Source organism: Stegostoma tigrinum, chromosome 21 (assembly GCF_030684315.1).
Source record: "Stegostoma tigrinum isolate sSteTig4 chromosome 21, sSteTig4.hap1, whole genome shotgun sequence".
Classification (NCBI taxonomy): Eukaryota; Metazoa; Chordata; class Chondrichthyes; order Orectolobiformes; family Stegostomatidae; genus Stegostoma; species Stegostoma tigrinum.
In genome coordinates, this window is record NC_081374.1 from 16,253,754 (window position 1) to 16,272,665 (window position 18,912).

Consider the following 18,912-nt stretch of genomic DNA (forward strand, 5'->3'; position numbering starts at 1 on the left):
ATGAACTAGAATTGGAGGTGGTGGAGAAAGTTGAAGAATCCCGAACATGACATATCTAATGTGTTTGTCTAACAAATACTTCAGTTCAATGGGCATCTGACCTCCTGTTTTGTTATTTTATGGGCCTTAAAACAATTTTAAGAACCTTTACTGGGGCACCCACAGTAAAGAGCCCTATAAATTTAGCACAGGCATGAATGTCCATGCAGATTGGGTAAAACAGCTGCCCTGACGCTAAACCATTGCCATCTGCCTTGCTCCAGTCTAAAGTCTGAGAAACAGATAGGATACATTTCAGTTCTCACCCTGATGTATATAAGGTATATGCTACCGTTACATTGTTTATCTTTCTGAAATTAGCAATTGCGCAAAGTTTCCATGTTCTTGCAAGAGCGTACATGGAATTTGTCTCCAATTACCTTTGTCCTGATTAGATTGCTTCCCACTTTGTTCTATGGAAGGTGATAACGGAATCAGGGACAGCTGCAGTTCAGAAAAAAAGCCCCAGCCTAGACTGCAAAACAGGCTGTGACGTCTGGGGGGCAATGCACAACAATTGAAGCTTTGTCCCTGGTCACACAAAGTAGCCACAGCTTCCAATTTTTTTGCAAACAGTGTAAGGTCTGCTTTATAAAAGGAATTAATTCGCTGTCCTGTGAAGCTCCTGTTCAGCCCAGACATGCTTGAAAACCAATCAGGAGCAGAAACAATATAAACACTCTGAAACCAGGCAAAACTGAACAGCTGAGGTGCAAAGGACAAGGGTGAGACTGATGAATGACAGAAAGATGTAAGTCTACATGGCTTACACTCACTCTAAAGACAGAAACACTTTTTTTTAAAAACCTGGTAATGGCAGAAGAAAGAAAGCTCAGATGATAGCAGACTTTTTAATAGCAATCTTATAGCAAAATAAACCAGAGTGAACAGTACGTGTGGAGTAAATTTGGTTGAGTTAAACCACTCTGAGTCCCACTACTATCTCCTTGTTGGGCATTCAACAAGACAGCTTTGAAATTTGAGTGTCAAAGTTTAACTTTCTGGCAGCTTTGTTGAAATGTTGAAGGTATTCCTGTTGAGACGAAATATTTGTTGCTGTTATTACAATAATTAAACGCTCAAATTACAAATTACAGAAGACCAATCGACAGAAATAACAAGCTTTGAATCTGAACAGGAAAAATGTCAAACCTGTAACTATTAATCACTGGTTAGGAGGTGTTCACTTAAGTTCAGATTCATTGTGGCGTCCTGTATATTATGAAACATTGGTTCAGCTTCAGCTGGAGTTTTACACCCAGTTTTGGTGCTTGAGCTTGTCAAACACATTTGAGATTCTTGCTCCCTGTGTGGATGAGAGTGGAGGCAGTAGGCAAGATGTGAAATTGACCATAGTACCATGGATCAGGGGGCCATTCGAGAGGGGCGAGAAAAGAGAACAGAAGTTGTAAGTAGTGATAGAACTTTCAGGGGAATAGACACTCTTCTCTGTGTCCAGGATCGAGAGTCCAGAAGGCTGTGTTGCATGCCCAGTCCCTGGGTTCAGGATATCTCATCTGGGCTGCAGAGGAATTTAGAGTGGGAGGGGAAAGATCCAGTTGTCATGGTCCTCATAGGTACCAATGACACAGGCAGAAAGAGGAAAGAGGTTCTGCCGAGGGAAAATGAGCCGCCAAGGGCTAAATTAAAAAGCAGAATCAAAAAGGTAACAATGTCCAGTTTACTACGTGAGCCGTGAGCAAATTGGCACAGTGTCAACAAGATTAAAGAGATAAACACATGACTCAAAGATTGCTCTGGGAGTAATGGTATTGAATTCATGGGGCTTTGACATCAGTACTGGAGAAGTGCTCCAACTAAATCATGCTGGGACCAGAGTCCTGATGAATTACATAACTAAAGCTATGGATAGTGCTTTAAACAAAATAGTTGGGATGGAGGTTCAGTTGCCTGGAAAATTATGGAAAAAGTTATGGTAGGGAGGCCTCAGTAGCAGTTATTCATTTTTCCAGAATAAGTAATAGGACTGAGAGAGTAGAAAGCTCAGGAGTTTAACTTCAGTCACAGGAGATAAGGGGACAAATATGAGAAGAGGGGCAGTCAATGCAGGACTAAGTCTATTGTAATTAAACACATGCAGTGTATGAAATAAAGTAAATGAGTTTGTAGTGCAGATTGACATTGACAGGTATGTTACTGTGGGTAACGGGCAGTTTGGAAGAGGGGCAGGATTTCCTTGTTAGTTAGGAATGTAATTAAACCTACAGCAAGAAGTGACAGATTGTCAGAAGGCATAGAACCTGTGTGGGTAGAGATGAGAAACCACAAAGGAAAAAAATACCTAGATGAGAGTTATATACAGGTCTCCTAGCAGTAGTCAGGACATGGGAAGAAACTAAATCAGGAGATAGAACAGGCTTGCAAAAAAAGAAACACTGTTAATCGTGGGGCTTCAAAATGCAGGTGGAAAATCAGATTGGTAGAAGATCCCAAGGAAAGGAATCTGTGAAATGTCTATGAGATGGTATTTTGGAGCAGCTGTGTGGTAGGGCTCACTAGGGAAAAGGCAATTCTGGATCTGGTGATGTGTATTGAGGCAGGTTTGATTAGGGAGCTTAAGGTGAAGGAGCCCCTCAGGGACAGTGACCTTGATGTGATAGGATTCACTGTGCAATTGGAGAGGAAGAAGCTGGAATCAGGCGTGACAGTACTTCAATTGAGTAAAGGTAGCTAGAATGACATGAGGTAGGATCTTGCTGAGTTGATTGGAAGGGGAGTCTACCAGTAAAGATGAAGGAGCAGCATTGGCAGGACTCTGGCAGTAATTCAGAAGGCAAGCAAGAATTCATCCCAAGGAAGAAGAAATAAACTAAAGGAAGGACGAGGCAACCAAGACTGAAGTGGGAAGTCAGGGACAGCATAAAAGCAAAAGAAAAACAAAATGTAGTGAAGGTTAGCTGGAAGCCAGAGGAATGGAAAGGTTTTAAAAAACTGCAAGGGACTACAAAAGAAATAAAGGAGAAGAAGATGAAACATGAAGGTAAGCTAGTTAGTAATATAAAAGAAGTGTACAAGAGTTGTTTTTTTTAGATGTATGAAAGATGAGAGAAAGGCAAGAGTGGACATTGAACCGAATGCTCTCCTTTATCTAACTTGCTGTTAAGAAGGCAGCAGAGTAAGACACTCCAACCAGAGGTTTTCTGCTCAACAGTTACCTTTCCTTTCTCTTTCCTTTCCCTCTTGCTGCAGTTTTTCTCTCCCCGTTTACCCAACTTTTAACTTCTTAAAATACCCTTTCTGGAAGGAATGGAGAACGGAGTCTGAGACCTGCCAGAGCCTGGAATGGCAGCACACCAAGCCTGGGCAGACCTGGAGGGTGAATCCTGGAAGTGAGTTGTGGCCAGAGCAGGAGCAGAGCGAGCATGGGTTGAGTCCCGGAAGCGAGTCTCGGGTGGAGCCCAGTGGAGGAGTAGGCCGAGGCCAGGCTGGCCGTGGTGGGGGCGATGGGATTGAGTCATTGAGTTGAGTCTGGGCAGAGGCCAGCCCGTGGGGGCAACGAAGCCTCATGTTCTGAAGCCCATCAGGCACAGACTTGGTGATAATGGACTATGACTTGAGTACTTTAAAATCACTTTTTAATTCTCATTCTGGACTTTTTAAACTCTGTATTCCCATGCTAGCCTATTGTTTTTTCACTATTTCAATTCTGTAACAACTCATAAAAATCTGTACCTAGGTATCCTGTACCTAAGAGGATGCCAAGAGTTGACATTACAAACTCCTCACTGCACACATTCAAGCACAGGTGACAATGAAGGTTATTCTATTCTATTCTATTCTATTCTATCCTATCCAAAGAGTTCTAACGGATTTGTCAGGCATGACCTCCACTTAATGAAGCCTATCCTATCTTAGCCCTACTTTACAGAGGCTGGACAAGTAGTAATGAGAAGCAAAGAAATAGCAGAGGAACTGAATGGGTACTTTGTGTCCATTTGTACAGTGAAAGACATCAGCAATATACCAGAACTTCAAGACAGTCAGGGGCAGAGGTGGGTGTATTGGCCATTACTAAAGAGATGCTGGGGAAGCTGAAAGGTCTGAAGGTGGATAAATAACCTGGGACCAGATGGACTACACCCCATCATTCTGAAGAAGAAAGTTAAGGAGATTGTAGAGACATTGGTGGTGATCTTTCAGGAATCACTGATGTCAGGGTGGGTCCCAGAGGACTGGAAAATGGATAACGTAACGGTCCTACTTAAGCAGGGAGGGAGGCAGAGAAAGGAAATTATAGGCCCGTTAGGCCGACCTTAGTGGTTGGTAAGATTTTAGAGTTCATTATTAAAGTGGGATTGTGGAGTACTTCAAAGGGTATGGTAAAATAAGGCTGAGTCAGCACAGCTTCATCAAGGGGAAGTCATGCCTGACAAATCTGTTAGAATTCTTTGAGGAAATCATGAGAGGTATGGATAGGGCTAATGGTAGATGAAATTTCCCAACAGAGGGTAAAGATAAGACAGGAAGCACATTTTTAAGGTGAGAGGAGAGACATTTACAAAAAGAAATGATAGGCAGATTTGTTAGACGGAGGGTGGTTCACGTGTGGAATGAACTTCCTGAGGAAGTGGTGGATGTGGGTGCAGTCATAATGTTTAAAAGACATTTGGATAAATACATTAATAGGATAGATTTGGAGGGATATGAGCCAGGAGTGTGAAGGTGGGATTAGATTAGTTTGGGATCATGTTTGACATGGACTGGTTGGATCAAAGAGTCTGTTTCCATGTTGACTGGCAGAAGACAGAGAATGGGGATAATGGGATTTCTTTCAGAATGACAGCCACTGACTACTGGAGTTCTGCAGGGGTCAGTGTTGGGACCACAGCTATTCACATTGTACGTTAACAATCTGAGCAAAGGAACTGAGGGCATTGTTGCTAAGTTTGTAAATGACAGAGAGATAGGCAGAGGGAAAGATAGCATTGAGGAAGCAGGGAGGCTACAGAGGTACTTGGACAGGCTAGGAAAGTGGGCTAAGGGACAGATGTAATACCATGTGGGGCAGTGTAAGATTATCTACTTTGCTAGGAAGAATAAAGGCACAGATTATTTTTTAAATGGGGAAAGGTTTCAGAAATCTGATGCTTAGCCGTCTTAGTTCAGGATTCTGTTCAGATTAACATGCAAGTTCAGTTGGCAGTTAGAAGGGCAAATATAATGTTAAAATTCATTTCAGGAGGACTAGAATATCAAAGCAGCAGTGTACTGCTGAGGTGTATAACACTATGGTCAGGCTACATTTGGAATATTGTGAGCAGTTTTGGGTCTGTATCTAAGGACGGATGTACTGGTGTTGGAGGGAGTTCAGAGGAAGTTTATAAGAATGATCCCTGGGATGAAGGACTTGTCGTCTGAGGAGTAGCTAAAGATTCTGAGTCTGTACTCATTGGAAGTTAGAAGAATGAGGGGCGATCTCATTGAAATTTACACAATACTGAGAGATCTGGATTAGAGTAGGCATGAGAAGATGTTTCATCTAGCAGGAGCAATATTTCTATGATGCTTTGATCTCTTGCTTAAAAATTCTGTGTCTGATGCCACTTCTCTCACTGATTCCTGAAGGAATGAAACTCTGAAAGCTTGTGTCTTCAAATTAACTTGTTGGACTATTACCTGGTGTTATATGATTTTTGAACTAGTAGGAGACACTAGGACCTGAGGGCACAACATCAGAGTGAGGGAATGATCCTTTAGAACCGAGACGAGGAGGAATTCTTTCAACGAGAAGGTAGTGAATCTGTGGAACTCATTGCTGCTGAGGCCTGGGGGGGCCAAGTCGTTGGATGTATTTAAGACGGAGATAGGTAGATTGTTGATTAGTAAGGGGATCGAGGGTTATGGGGAGAAAGCAGGAGAATGGGTTTGAGAAACATATCAACCATGACTGAATGTTGGAGCAGACTTGAAGGGCTGAATGTCTCCCACATATTATGGTCTACACTTTAGGAAGCATGTAGAAAAATTGGAGAGATTGCAGAAAATATTCTCAGGAATGGTTTCAGTGCTGAGGAACTTCAGTTTCATGAATAGTTTGGAGAGGTTGGGACTTTTGCCTCAGAAACAAGGAAAATGACAGGAGATTTAGTAGGAATGTTCAAAATCATTATCTCAGACACAATGGGCCGAATAGCCTTCTGAGCTGTAACCACTCTGTGATCCTGTATTTACGTTTAAGTGAAAAGTTCTTTATAAATTAGTGGATGTTTTAAATATACAGGCCTCTTGAATATTTTATTCAGTGGCACAGAAGACTCAGTATCTTCACAGGATGGTTTACTAGACATTGACAAGCTCGCAAACTAAATAGCTGCATGGATGAAAGAAGAAAACATACCCCGGGAGAAAATGTTTTAATTTTTTTGTGACATAAGTTTAAATCTGGACCAGTAGCAGTTTTGCTTTGCTTCCAGAAGACTTGGTAAGGTGATGAATGCAAACATAACAATGTTTGTGCTATCTCAATCTGCGCATAACCCGTATGGGGGCAGCATCTTCATCAAACATGGTCAGCTTAATGCATTTGACGCCAAACTAACCGTTGTCTTGGTAACTGGGTCAGGCTCTGAGGAATGACATTGCTAGCAAGTTACAGGTCACAACAGGGCTCAGAATCACCAGCTTCTTTGTCAGTTAGTGCTAGTTAAAATGGCAGACTTGTTGCGATACAGGCTATCTGTGTACTCTCTAGTTACTGCAGTCAGTTGATATGGTCATTTTAATAACCAGTTCTGAGCAATACTGCAGGCCCATGACTAATGTGCACCATTTCAATCAACTGAAACATTCATTATTGAATACAGATCGGAAGTTAGCATTGCACAGCTCTCATCAAACGATTTGGAAACATCAGAAATATTTGTCGCAAAATTTGGATTAGTCTTTCCAAGCTATGAGACCACTGAGGCAAACTAAGTAATCGTTTATTGTTATTTTCAATGTCTGGTCCAATCATAATTTAACTACTTTTAATTTTGAAATGTTTTTAAAAACTTTCTTGAATATACTGTCCTAAAATCTCTGTGTTGACATTCTATACTTTTCCACATTACACTACACTGAATATTCTTAAAACAAAAACTTGGCCATGTAGCTGTTTGGAGCTTACTGAGGTCCTGGGAGGTGCACTGTAAAAGTCCTTCTTCCAAATTCTCTCTATGGAGGAACAGTTGAAAAATTCCTAAATGCACCAACAATTTGTTTCCTTGAAGAATTAGCAATTTTGCTTTTGAGTCAGAAGGCCCAGTATGAATCTACTTTGATATTAAGGTTGAGACAGACTGATAACTGAGGTTTGCAGTTTTCTAGGAGACGCCATTTTTTGCAATGAGATGTTAAGCTGAAGCCGTGACTGTAATACTTATGTGCAAATGAGACCAGTAAACTTAGCCTAGACTTTTTTTTCAGTAGTTCAAGCAGATTTAGAGATCTGCCTTGTGATGAAAAACACCTTTCAGTGCTCAGCTGCTTCCTGTGGTATACCACTAACATTCTGTTTGGTTTTGCTGACAATCATTTGCAACGGTCAAGAAAAGAAGCTTTGTTTTGCTTCAGGTTGTACGTAGATGGTGTCAGCAGTCATCACCAGCTGGGCCATAGACTTCCTGCTTTCAATACCACCTCCCCCCAACCCCAACAGAATCAAACTAAGTTCCTCATTATGAAACACTGTTCTGCTCCAAGTAGGGAAACAATTCACTTTTACCTCAATCTGGAATGGTCAGATTTCAGATAAGACAATGAGCTGTGATATTCAGAGTCTACTTGTTAAAGATCCAGCCTGAGGTATGCTTCAGTTCTCTGCAACAAGACACTTCAGACTGTAATTATCATTGACACCCATCGTAGACTGTCTATCCATCCCACCAATTCTAACCATCCTCAATCATTATCTGAGGCAATTTCCTTGACATTAAACTGAATTTCCAACCATATACCTTCTCTACCACAAGCATTGCTTATCTCCTGCTCTGTAACATTACCCTTTAGGCTCCTCTGCCAGGATATTTGTCCCTTTATCACTTTGAAACCAAACCAGTCCACCCTAAACTGAGCAAGCCTCCAAACCTTCGCTGTCCATTGTCTTTAGTTCATCCAAATGTCTGTTACTCTGACCTTAACCAAATCAAATGCAATGTACACATGACTGACATCTTCACCCATGTATATCAATCTATCTATGGCCATCCCATCCCTATCACAGTGATCTCCTCCAGTATGTAGTGGAGATGATGGTAATTCAGAACACCAGGCTAATATCCTGGGACGTGGGTTCAAATTCCATAATGGCAGATGGTGAAATCTGTATTGGATAAAAATTGGAACTACGGGCTGATCTAACCCATTAGGTTCACTGATGCCCTTTAGGGAAGGATATCTGCCAACCTTATCTGACCCACATGTCACTCCAGGCCCACAGTGATTGCCTCTTAACTGCTCTTTGAGCAATTAGGTATGGGCAATAAATGTTGGCCTAGCGAGCCACATATATTACAACATAGAAAATGCTTCATTTCTCTAATTCTGCCTCTTCACCTTGTGCCAGGCACCTTTGTCCTAATGATCTTCCTTAAAATCTCACTTCTGTCCGGGTCTTTTATCATCTTTTTTTTATTATTGGTAGCTATCCATTTTTACCTTGTGCCCCTGTGAATTGTTCTGAGTTGTTTGCTAATGATGGGCATATTATATAGATATAAGTATTGCTGTTTTACAATAATCATTGATTCGAATCAACAAAATTGTTGATGCTGCCGTAACGCTTACTCTGTGCCTTAATCAGTACACTTCGCCACTAACATTAATGTAACAATGATGGTCACTGTCTGAAGACCATAAGGCCATAAGAAATAGGAACAGATGTTGGCCACTCGACCCCTGCAGCCTGTTCAGCCTTTCAATAAGATCATGGCGATTGACATTCCTCATGTCCACTTTCCCTGCTCTCCACATAACCCTTAATTCTCCTATCAGCCTATTTTGGCCTTAAATATATACAAGGACTCTGCCCCTCACAGATCTCTGTGTTGAGGAGTTCTAAAGGCTCTCAACTCTCAGAGAGAAGAGATTTCTACTCATTTCAGTCTTGAGTTGGCACCCCTTTATTCTGAGCAAATAACTGAGAGGATATCTTGACAATAATTTACTTAACAGGTCAAAAATACACAAGCCCTCTAACATAGTTTGTATGCTAATAAATGTTGACATGCTCTTCCCTCCATTTTTGACGGACATCAGAGTTTTGAACTTCAACACTGAAAAAAGGGAGCAGAATCCCTCGTCTCCAATTCCACAATTCCCCAATTTGATGATATGTAATTCTAGAGCAGCACAGTGACTCAGTGGGTAGCATTGTTACCCCACAGCATCAGGGACCTGAGTTCAATTCCAGGCTCACGTGGTGACTATCTGTGTGAAGTTTGCACATTCTCCCTGTGTCTGTGTGGGTTTCTTCTCGGTGCTCCAGTTTCCTCCCATGCTGTAAAGATGTGCAGGTTAAGTGGATTGGCCAGAGTAACCATAGGATGGTGTGGGTCTTGGTGGGATGCTCTTTGGATGGTCGGTGTGGACTTAATGGGCCAAATGGCCTATTGCCACCCTGTAGGTATTCAAGGTGGATAATAGGCCTATGTTACATGTAAGCATTAGAAATCTTATACTTAAAATAGATAGTTCTCTTGGAAGTTTCTGTCTAGTATTTCTGTGTGATTTGGATCCTCACTCCCCAACCATCTGAAGGATCACTAAGAAGCAGGGTGGCCAACAATGTGGGATTGGCCTGGAGTCTCCAGGCATTGAAGATCAATTCCCTCAGGCATTTCTGTGTGCATCCCTGGAGAAAAATCGTAGCAGCATTAAAGAGGTTTTGTTTTATATACTTTGAACTTTATGAGGTATAAAAATATTTGAAAGGGCAGTGGAAGTAAAGATACTTTGGCTGAAAGTCAGGCATCATACAAAGAAGTAACAAGCTTTCTGGCTTTCTAACTGATGTAGGAAGGTCATAGGTCACAATAAATTGATTAATTAATGGTTGGGTCATGAGCGCAAATTGTATGATGAAAATTCCAGCAATACATTCAGTTGGCAACCAAATAGAAGCAGGATTTATGGTTTTGGATTCAGTCCTAATACCCAGTATCTCAGCAGGGACCTGAGTGGCATTAGAATGACTAACAGAAATGTGCATTTTCCATTCTCAGAAACAGCAGGCAGATTCTCAGGACTCAAATATTGCTTGCTGCTTTTGGGTGGCACAAGCTTGTCATCAACATCAATGTTTCAGTAGAAGTTGCTAAATCACCTGGCCTGCTTACAGAAAATAGGTGTTGGCATAAGACAAATTTGCATCTGAGACTTCCTGACTAGTGGTTATTAAAAACACAAGAACATACAAACCAGGAGCAGCATTAGGCAAGTCAGCCCCTTGAGCAAGCTATGCCATTCACTACGATCATAGCTGATCTCATTTCAGCCTCAACTGCACTTTCCTGTCTGCTCTCCATAGCCTTTCAAGGGTCTAGACCCGAAACGTCAGCTTTTGTGCTCCTAAGATGCTGCTTGGCCTGCTGTGTTCATCCAGCCCCACACTTTGTTATCACTGATTAAAAATCCATCTCTCTCCTCCTTAAAATTACTCAATGACCCAGTCGCCACCATATTCTGGGTAAGTTAGTTGAACAGATTTGTGACTCTTGGGGAGAGGTCATTTCACCTCTTCATTGTTTTAAATCTGCCACTGTGTAACCTAAAACCATGACCTCTCATTCTAGATTGCCCTACATGAGGAAACTCCAATTCAGAAAATATAGGTGGTTTCACTTTCTTCAACTGACCTGAACTTAGGAAAATCTGGGTTATCGTTAATATACTACAGACTGTAGATGAAAGAGCTAGAAATGCTACTCATCAACCCACACAATTCCACCTATTGACCTTAATGGATAGAGTTGGATGTTGAAAAGTTGGGGCCAAGAAACATTATAATTCCATGGTAGGTGTGTGGGACAGAATATATGACAGTAAATATGCAATATGGTTAAATTATGATAATGAAGAACCATTCAATGCGAAAGAAAAGCTTGCATTTATACAGCACTCATCAGAGAATACTTCAAAGTGCTTTATAACAACTGAGTGATCTTTCAAAATGTAATTACTATAGTAATAAGGAAATATGGTAGCAATATGTACGGAGAGAATTAGGAATGATGTGCAATGAACATTGGACCATTCATAACTCCTTTTTTCCTTCAAAATAAGGCTGAGGATGTTTATTGCCACCTGAGATGGCACATGCAGCATCGCTTTAATGCCTCATTTGGAAATATAGCACGAGGCAGGTCTTCTTCTTCTTAGGCAGTCCCTGAGGCACATGAATAACTTGCTTCCACTCTTATTTAATGGGTTTGGTCAATGTTGTGCACAGATTACTCAATACAGATCGCTGAACTACCAAAGTCATTAGCAAAGTGTGTTTCTGGGATTCCATTTTTCAGCTACTGAATATAATGTTGGTCTGATAGTGAGACACACAATCAAAGGAAATCTCCTTGAAATTCTTTTGCCATTATCTGATCTCAGCTTGGAACAGTGAAGGTGGCGCAACTAATTACAGTGTCCCCGAGTTAAGAAGGGAAAACATATTCAGCTAATATTCCTTATTTTCCTGATCCTACCCAGCGGTTATTAATGGAAATGTGGATGAGTGGGCCACATGCGATTGAGGTTGTGATTGAGCTGTGCTAGGATAGCTTTGCATAATGTCCAGGTTTACTTGGTCACTGTGATCCTCTCAGGCAAGGAACTGGCAAGCAACTGTGGGATGTGGCACTGAATAATAGCACAAGTCACTAGCCAAGGAAGAGCCCGGTGATCACTTGTACAGTTTTGCCTTAAAGAGTCCAGTTTGAGAATAGTCACCCAGTCTTCAAGAGACTTAAATACAGAGCAGAAAATGTTCAAATTTGAAAAATGTTGAATGCTAGACTGTATGCTAGGTGTTAACGGCATCTTCAGACTTAGCTCAAAATCTCTGTGATTTCCCTCCAATGTCTTGGCCTCACCCTGCCACTTTCCCCCTTAAATCGCTCCATTTAAATCAGTTGCTTTACTTATCCCAACGTATCCGTACATGGCCTAGTTTCAAGATTTGTTTGATTATTCTCCTGTGAAGCACCTTACATTACATTATTAAAAGGCATTATCTAAGTTGTTGTTGTAACAGAAAATGGAGCTTATTGTATACAACCAACATTCCTGTCAATTTCTAATTATTGTTGACAATGTTAACACATAAAGAAGTTGATAAAAAGTTTGCTTTGAATGCTGGGTTTTAAAAGGAATGTATACTCCCACTACTTCTGAAAAGGAAGAAGTGTTCAGATGAAAGGTGGTTATTATGTTAATTGGAAGCTGCTTCTTCCAGAAACTAAACAATAAATGATTTGTTAGTTTGTCTGGGTATTCAGAAAGGCTCCTCCTGCATTGTTTTGGAAAAACTTTTGGTTTGCCTTGGTTCGCAAAAGCGCAGATATTTTTGTCATAGGGCGAGAGACTTTAAGAAAAAAAACAGACTCCAAGAAAGACGGTCTGACTTTGGAAAAAAAAGATACTTCAATCAGACAGCTGAGTGTTGCAAGATAGCTAAGACAAAGACAGGAGCTGTATGCTCCTGGGTTGTAGGATGAAATCCACACAGGTTTTAAGCAATTTAAAACAAGTAAGATGGCCTAGTAAAGCATTTGTAGCCTCATGTACGCCTTATTATGTAAAAATTATTTAATGCAAGCTGTGTTTATTGAATTAAGTCATTCCTATCACACCCGCTGTATGGTATATTTCACCTTTCTGTTGTATAGAGCAACTAGACTCAGGGAGGTGATGGCCTCATGGCATTATCACCAGGCTGTTCATCCAGAGACCCAGGTCAAGTTCTAGGGATCCAGGTTCAAATATTGCTACAGTGGATTCCAATTCAATTAAAAAAAAGTCTGGAATTAAGAGGTCAATAATGACTGTGTGTTGATTGTCAAGAAAAAACCCACCTGGTTCACTAATGTACTTCAGGGAAGGAAACTACTGTCTTTACCTGGTCTGGCCTACATGTGACTCCAGACTCACAACAATGTGGTTGACTCTTAACTGTCCTCTGGGCAATAAAGGATGGACAAGAATTGCTGGCTAAGCATGCAACGCTGTCATCCAGCGAGTGAATAAAATAAAATATTAGACTATTCAAACTTTCCACATCAGCCAACTACATTGAAGGAATACTCATACGAAAAAAAGAGAAAGATTTACATCAATATAGTGCTTTTCATGACCACTGGGCATCTCTAATTGATTTATAATAATTCTGAATTTGCCATCACTGTAGCTAAACAGGTCACACAGCCAAATTGCGTACAGCGAACCCTGTAAAGCCACAATATGTTATAATAATCGACTTTTCTGATGTTGTCTGACACATCAGCCCAGAATAATGGGATGACCTCTGCTCTTCAGTAAAATGTTAGTGTAGTGAATGGAACCAGGTGGATGTATAAGATCCTTGATTGGGGTTGTTAAGTTGGGCCAATCAGGGAGCTCTGTTCTACAGGTATAAACAGGACATTTAGAGTCTCTTCAGTTCAGGGACTGATTCTGAGCTGGTTGGGTATGGCCAGTTGCTGTGCAAATGTAAACAAACAGTGACTTAGTGATGGGATACTGGCCTCTATGCAGTTATTTCAGTAAGCATGGGATCTTTTATATTGGCCTGAACAGACAGATGATCTCAAACTTATAAGCCCAAAAGAGAGCAGAATATGAGGTTTCCTATGTGCCGGAGTGGCAGCTTCAACTTTGATGCTACAGACCTGGAGATGGGCTCATGATAACACTGTTGTGACTCCGACTTGAGTGCTAGCATTGGAGTCACAGCTGATAGAACAAAAATTCAGATGTCTGGTTCAGAAGGCTGTTATTGCCATGTTTTTATGTTAGTTGGTTAAAGGCAATGTGAGGCAACACTTAGAAAATTATGATATTCAGATGTTTACAAATGCTGAAGGGCATTATTGAATCTGAGAAGCTATCATTTGACTGATGTAAATTTATTTTGCATGCAAGGGCATGCATAGGTGGATCCTGTTTAACACACAGGCTTTACTTTAAGTGCCCTGGTGAGGGCCAATTTTATAATCAGGAAAATGAAGTCAGTTTAAAAAGAAGAGGTGAAAAAAGATGAGAAATTTGAGCTTTGAGGAAAAAACTGCTCATTGACTAAATTTGAACAAGGTTCTGAGTTGAAGGTCCTTGTAATCTGTGTGAACAAAGTGTGAGATATGTAGGCCATTGAAAGAGTCACTGTAAACAGTTAAAGTATTACTCCAAAGATAAGATTGTCTGCAAGGTCCTACAGTAGCCTTATCCTTGACTATTCATTGATAAAGCACAAAGTTGTATTTATTTATTTACTTATTTATTTTTCTTGTCATTTCTGAGGACACAGACTGGAACATAAGGTTTCTTCCCCTGGCCTTGGCTCCCATAACTTGTCTGTGTTCCACTGAAAACAAGCATCATTCACTATTCCAAAGCAAGCACATAACATGATGACATCAGTCCATCTCAAAACAGATCATTATGTCACTCACATAAGACAACAGAATAAACTCATTGACATAGATCAGTTCTGATTTCTCTTGCTCCCCAAACGATAAACTATTTGGCAAAACACCTTTTCATGATGATTGTTTCCCCTTCAAATCCCTGTCTGGGGACTTCATGTAAACAGTAAATCTTCATCTCTCTTGAGTACACTGCAGAAGACTTTAGTAAAACGTGATAAATTGTTGTATCATTTCAGAACACCTTGAAACATCTGTGCAACACTGGAAATTTGAGGAGTCTTTTTACTTTTTTCTAAATAAAAGACCAAACTAAACAGAGACCTTAGTGATTTTCAAAATATGAGAGGTTTCCACGGACAAACTGTTTCTTCTTGTGTGAAATGGGGAAGGGTTAGAATTTTGCATTTAAGGCATAGGTGGAATGGAAACTAGTAAACATAGGCAGATGCTAAACGGGACTTAACACAAAGAAAAGAGAAATAAATGACTGTATGTTTGACAACCACTCTACAGTCTTTGACATGGCCGATCACACAATCCATGTCCATCACGTTCATCTCGCTGGGCAAGCCAGAGTGACTAGCGTCCATTGATTCCATTCCTAGCCATCCAGTTGTGCCAATGTATCAACTTTAACAACTTATCTTCTAACCCCAAATTGTTGCCTCAGGAGTTCTCTCTATGGTCTCCTTTCCTTTCCCTCAACAATAGAATATGCCTTTGGGAACATAATTTGAAGTAATGTGATTAAGTTCTATTTGTATCCTGGATACACCCAGATGGTCCTATTCACAGCTGAGCTTGAAGCCTATACTGTTCTTGTTCCTGCTCTACTCATCCAACATCCAGACCATGATGAGCTTCAAATTGTTTGAACATTAGCAAGACTGAAGCCATCGTCTTTAGTCTAACCACAAATTCCACCTCCTTGCCACCAGTTTCATTTCTTATTGTTGCCACTGCCCCAGTCCAACTTAGACAATTGACCTCACAGCCTTGCCATTGCAGAAACCACCTAATTCGATTTCCACTGTATTGCTTGCTTGCAGTTCGGCCTCATCCGTCTCTCGCTGAAACACTCGGCAATACCTTTACCAATTTCAGAATTAATTATTCCAATGCTCTACTGTTAAGGACTCTCAACCTCAACACTCTTTTTAAAAACTTGGTTAGCTCAAGACCCAACTGCCTGTATCCGATCCCGTGCTAAATCCTGCCATCACCCGCATCTTTGCAGAATATAACAATCTCCAGTTTCAAATTCTCGGCCCTACCTTTAAACTGTGTGGCCATTTCCGTCCCACTTCTGAAACTTCCTAAATTCTTTTCATTGTACAACCCCTCTCTCCAAAATGTTTGACATCTGCTGTAAGCACAGACTCTGGAATTGCCCCCATAAACTCCCCCCACCCCCCCCCCCCCCATTGTTTTTAGACAGAGCTTTTGATTTGATGACTATTTTTTATCTGGTTACACCTTAGCAAAGAAGCCTACAAAACCTTTATTTTCTACATTAGAAGGCACAATATAAAAGCAAATTATTGTTATTGCTGGTGATGTTATTCCTGGTCCCATTTGAACCCTGTTTCAATTGGATTTCTATCTCAAACTTCAAAATCTTTGTTATGGCCTCAAACTCAAAATGATTTAATGACTGCAAGCATTGTTTGCATATCTAAAAATTTAGTTCTAAGCTGAGGAGACAAACTATAACCTCGGTGAATGCAGAAACAAAGGAGTCACTCCTTTGTATTCATGCTATTTTTCAGTCCCCTGTTATCATTAACTATCAGGAGCTTTCAGTGACTGCTCTTGTTTTCCCTTATGCCTGGTCAATGTAAATACATTAAAATGAACACAGCAGAGATTAATATGCCAGTGGCCTTAATCAATTACTTATTTAAAAAGTTATACACAACTATGAAATCAGAAAAGCTTGCACAAATCAAATTCCAAAAATCATAGAACCATGGAATCAAAGAATCCCGACAATAAGGAAGAAGGTTGTTCGCCCATTGAGTCGACACTGGCCCTCTGAAGATCTTCCCACCCAACCCTTTCTCTGTAACGCTGCATTTCCCATGGCTAACCCACCTAACCTGCTTATCCCTGGGCACTTTGGGCCTATTTCTACCTAACCCTCACATCTTTAAACTGTGGGAGGCAATGAGAGTACCCAAGGGAAATGGAGGCAGACTCAGGGAAAATGTACAATCTTCACGCAGTTAGTTGCCTGAGGCCAGAATCCAGCTCCCTGGCGCTGTCAGGCAGCAGTGCTGAATGCAGAATGTTCCAAAGTGGTGAATTTTCACAATTCAACGTTTCTTTTCCCTCAATTGGCCCACAACAATGTCAAACAGTTTCAGTTAGCATGGCCCATGAATATAATCCTTCTGAATGGATACCTATGACTTTCTGTTGGGGAGCAAAGGACGTGAGTGTCGAATTTGGCTTTTGCTACGTCCATTTTCCAGGTGAAGTACTTGGGAGGAAAACCAGCAATTTTGAGGTAAAAGTTCCTGCCCTGCCAGACTGTCTAAAATCCATTGCATCCCAAATTGGGTTGGGCGCTTCAAAGATCACCTTAACCAGGCCTTTGGTCCATTGAATATATCACTTAGGTACCCTAATGCCTGTTTAGGGATTATGCCATTAAACTATTTTTTATTCTTCCATGGAATGTGGGTGTCAGCAGCAATATGTTGGTTGTGGTGAGATTTGGGGCAAACAGAAAGTCCACCGCAGGCCTATCTCTATGCTGGGAGCATCTTGCAGCATCTTTCATGCTTTGGCTGAGTGATGAAGCAAGTTTCTCACTAGGCAATGGTGAGTGAGCATTATGGCTTGGTCAAGGTCTTAATAATCTCACAACCCACTTTGTTAATATTCAGCTTTCTAGACAACAATTACAGGATACAAATGAAGCTGAGCAAGATAGTAGACAATGACACATCCCTCCCTAACATGTTCAATGCTTTCTTTCCTCTATTCAAGCAGAATGCCAGCAGCGCTGCGCTGTCTGCCCTTTCGGCCCCAGGCATGCCTGTTCCCTCAGTCATCACTACAGACGTCCTGGAAGTCAACCCAGAGAAAGCGATTGGCCCAGTCAGAGACACCAACTGAACACTCAGATCCTGTGCAGACCAATGGGTGGAGGTATTCAACAAAATCTTCAAACTCACCCTCCTACAAGCCGAAATCTCTCTGTGCTTCAAAAAGACAACCACCATCCCCGTACCTAAGAGAGCACATGTAATGTGCCTTAATGACTGCTGCCCAGTGGCTCTGACCTCAATATGAAGTGCTTCGAGAGGCTGGTCATGGCCCACATCAACTCCAGTCTCCCAGACTGCCTTGATCCCCTACAATTTGCCTACCAATGTAACAGGTCCATAGCGGATAACATATCCCTAGCCCTACACTCACCCCTCAAACATCTGGACAACAAGGACACCTACATCAGACTCCTGCTCATTGACTACAGCTCCAACTTCAGCTCCACCCTCTGCAACTGGATCCTCAGCTTTCTGACCTATAGGCTACAATCAGTGACAATAGGTAACTGCACCTCCTCCACAATAACATTCAACACTGTAGCCCCCTAAGGATACATCCTCAGCCCCCTACTGTACTCCCTGTACACCCACGACAGTTCACTGACGACACCACCACATTGGGACGGATATCTAACAATGATGAGTTAAAATACAAAAGGGAGATGGAGGGCTTGGTGGTGTGGTGCAATGAGAACAACCTCTCTCTCAATGTTGGTAAAACCAAGGAACTGATCATGGGCTTCAGAAAGAAAAGAGGAGAACATGCCCCCATCTACATTAATGGAACTGAGGTTCAGAGGGTAGAAAGCGTCAAGTTCCTCGGAATGATGAAAACCAACAATCTGTCCTGGACTTCCCATTTTGGTGCAACAGTTGAGTGGACACAACTATGCCTCTTCTTCCTCAGGCAGCTCAGAAAATGTGGCATGTCCTTAAGGATCCTCACCAACTTCGAGAGATGCACCATTGAAAGCACACTGTTCGGATACATAATGGCCTGGCATGGCAACTGCTCTGCCCTGGACTGTAAGAAACTGCAGATGATAGTGTGCACAGCCCAAACAATCATAGAATCCAATCTTCCATCCATGGTCTCTAATGATACGCTTGCTGTTGCAGAAAGGCTGCCAACATCATCAAAGACCCATTGCACCCCAGTAATGATCGCCTACAATCTCTTC

At 41.4% G+C, this 18,912-nt stretch overlaps 1 protein-coding gene across 1 annotated transcript in view; it reads left to right on the forward strand.

Moving 5' to 3' along the window:
- LOC125462876 (fibromodulin-like) overlaps window positions 1–18,048 on the forward strand; it is a 144,030-nt gene extending 125,982 nt beyond the window's left edge. The window contains exon 3 of the mRNA XM_059653363.1: window positions 17,673–18,048. Coding sequence (XP_059509346.1) covers window positions 17,673–17,917 — 245 coding nt within the window. The 3' untranslated portion in view covers window positions 17,918–18,048. The remainder of the gene's footprint in view (window positions 1–17,672) is intronic.
- The last annotated feature ends 864 nt before the right edge of the window (window positions 18,049–18,912 follow it).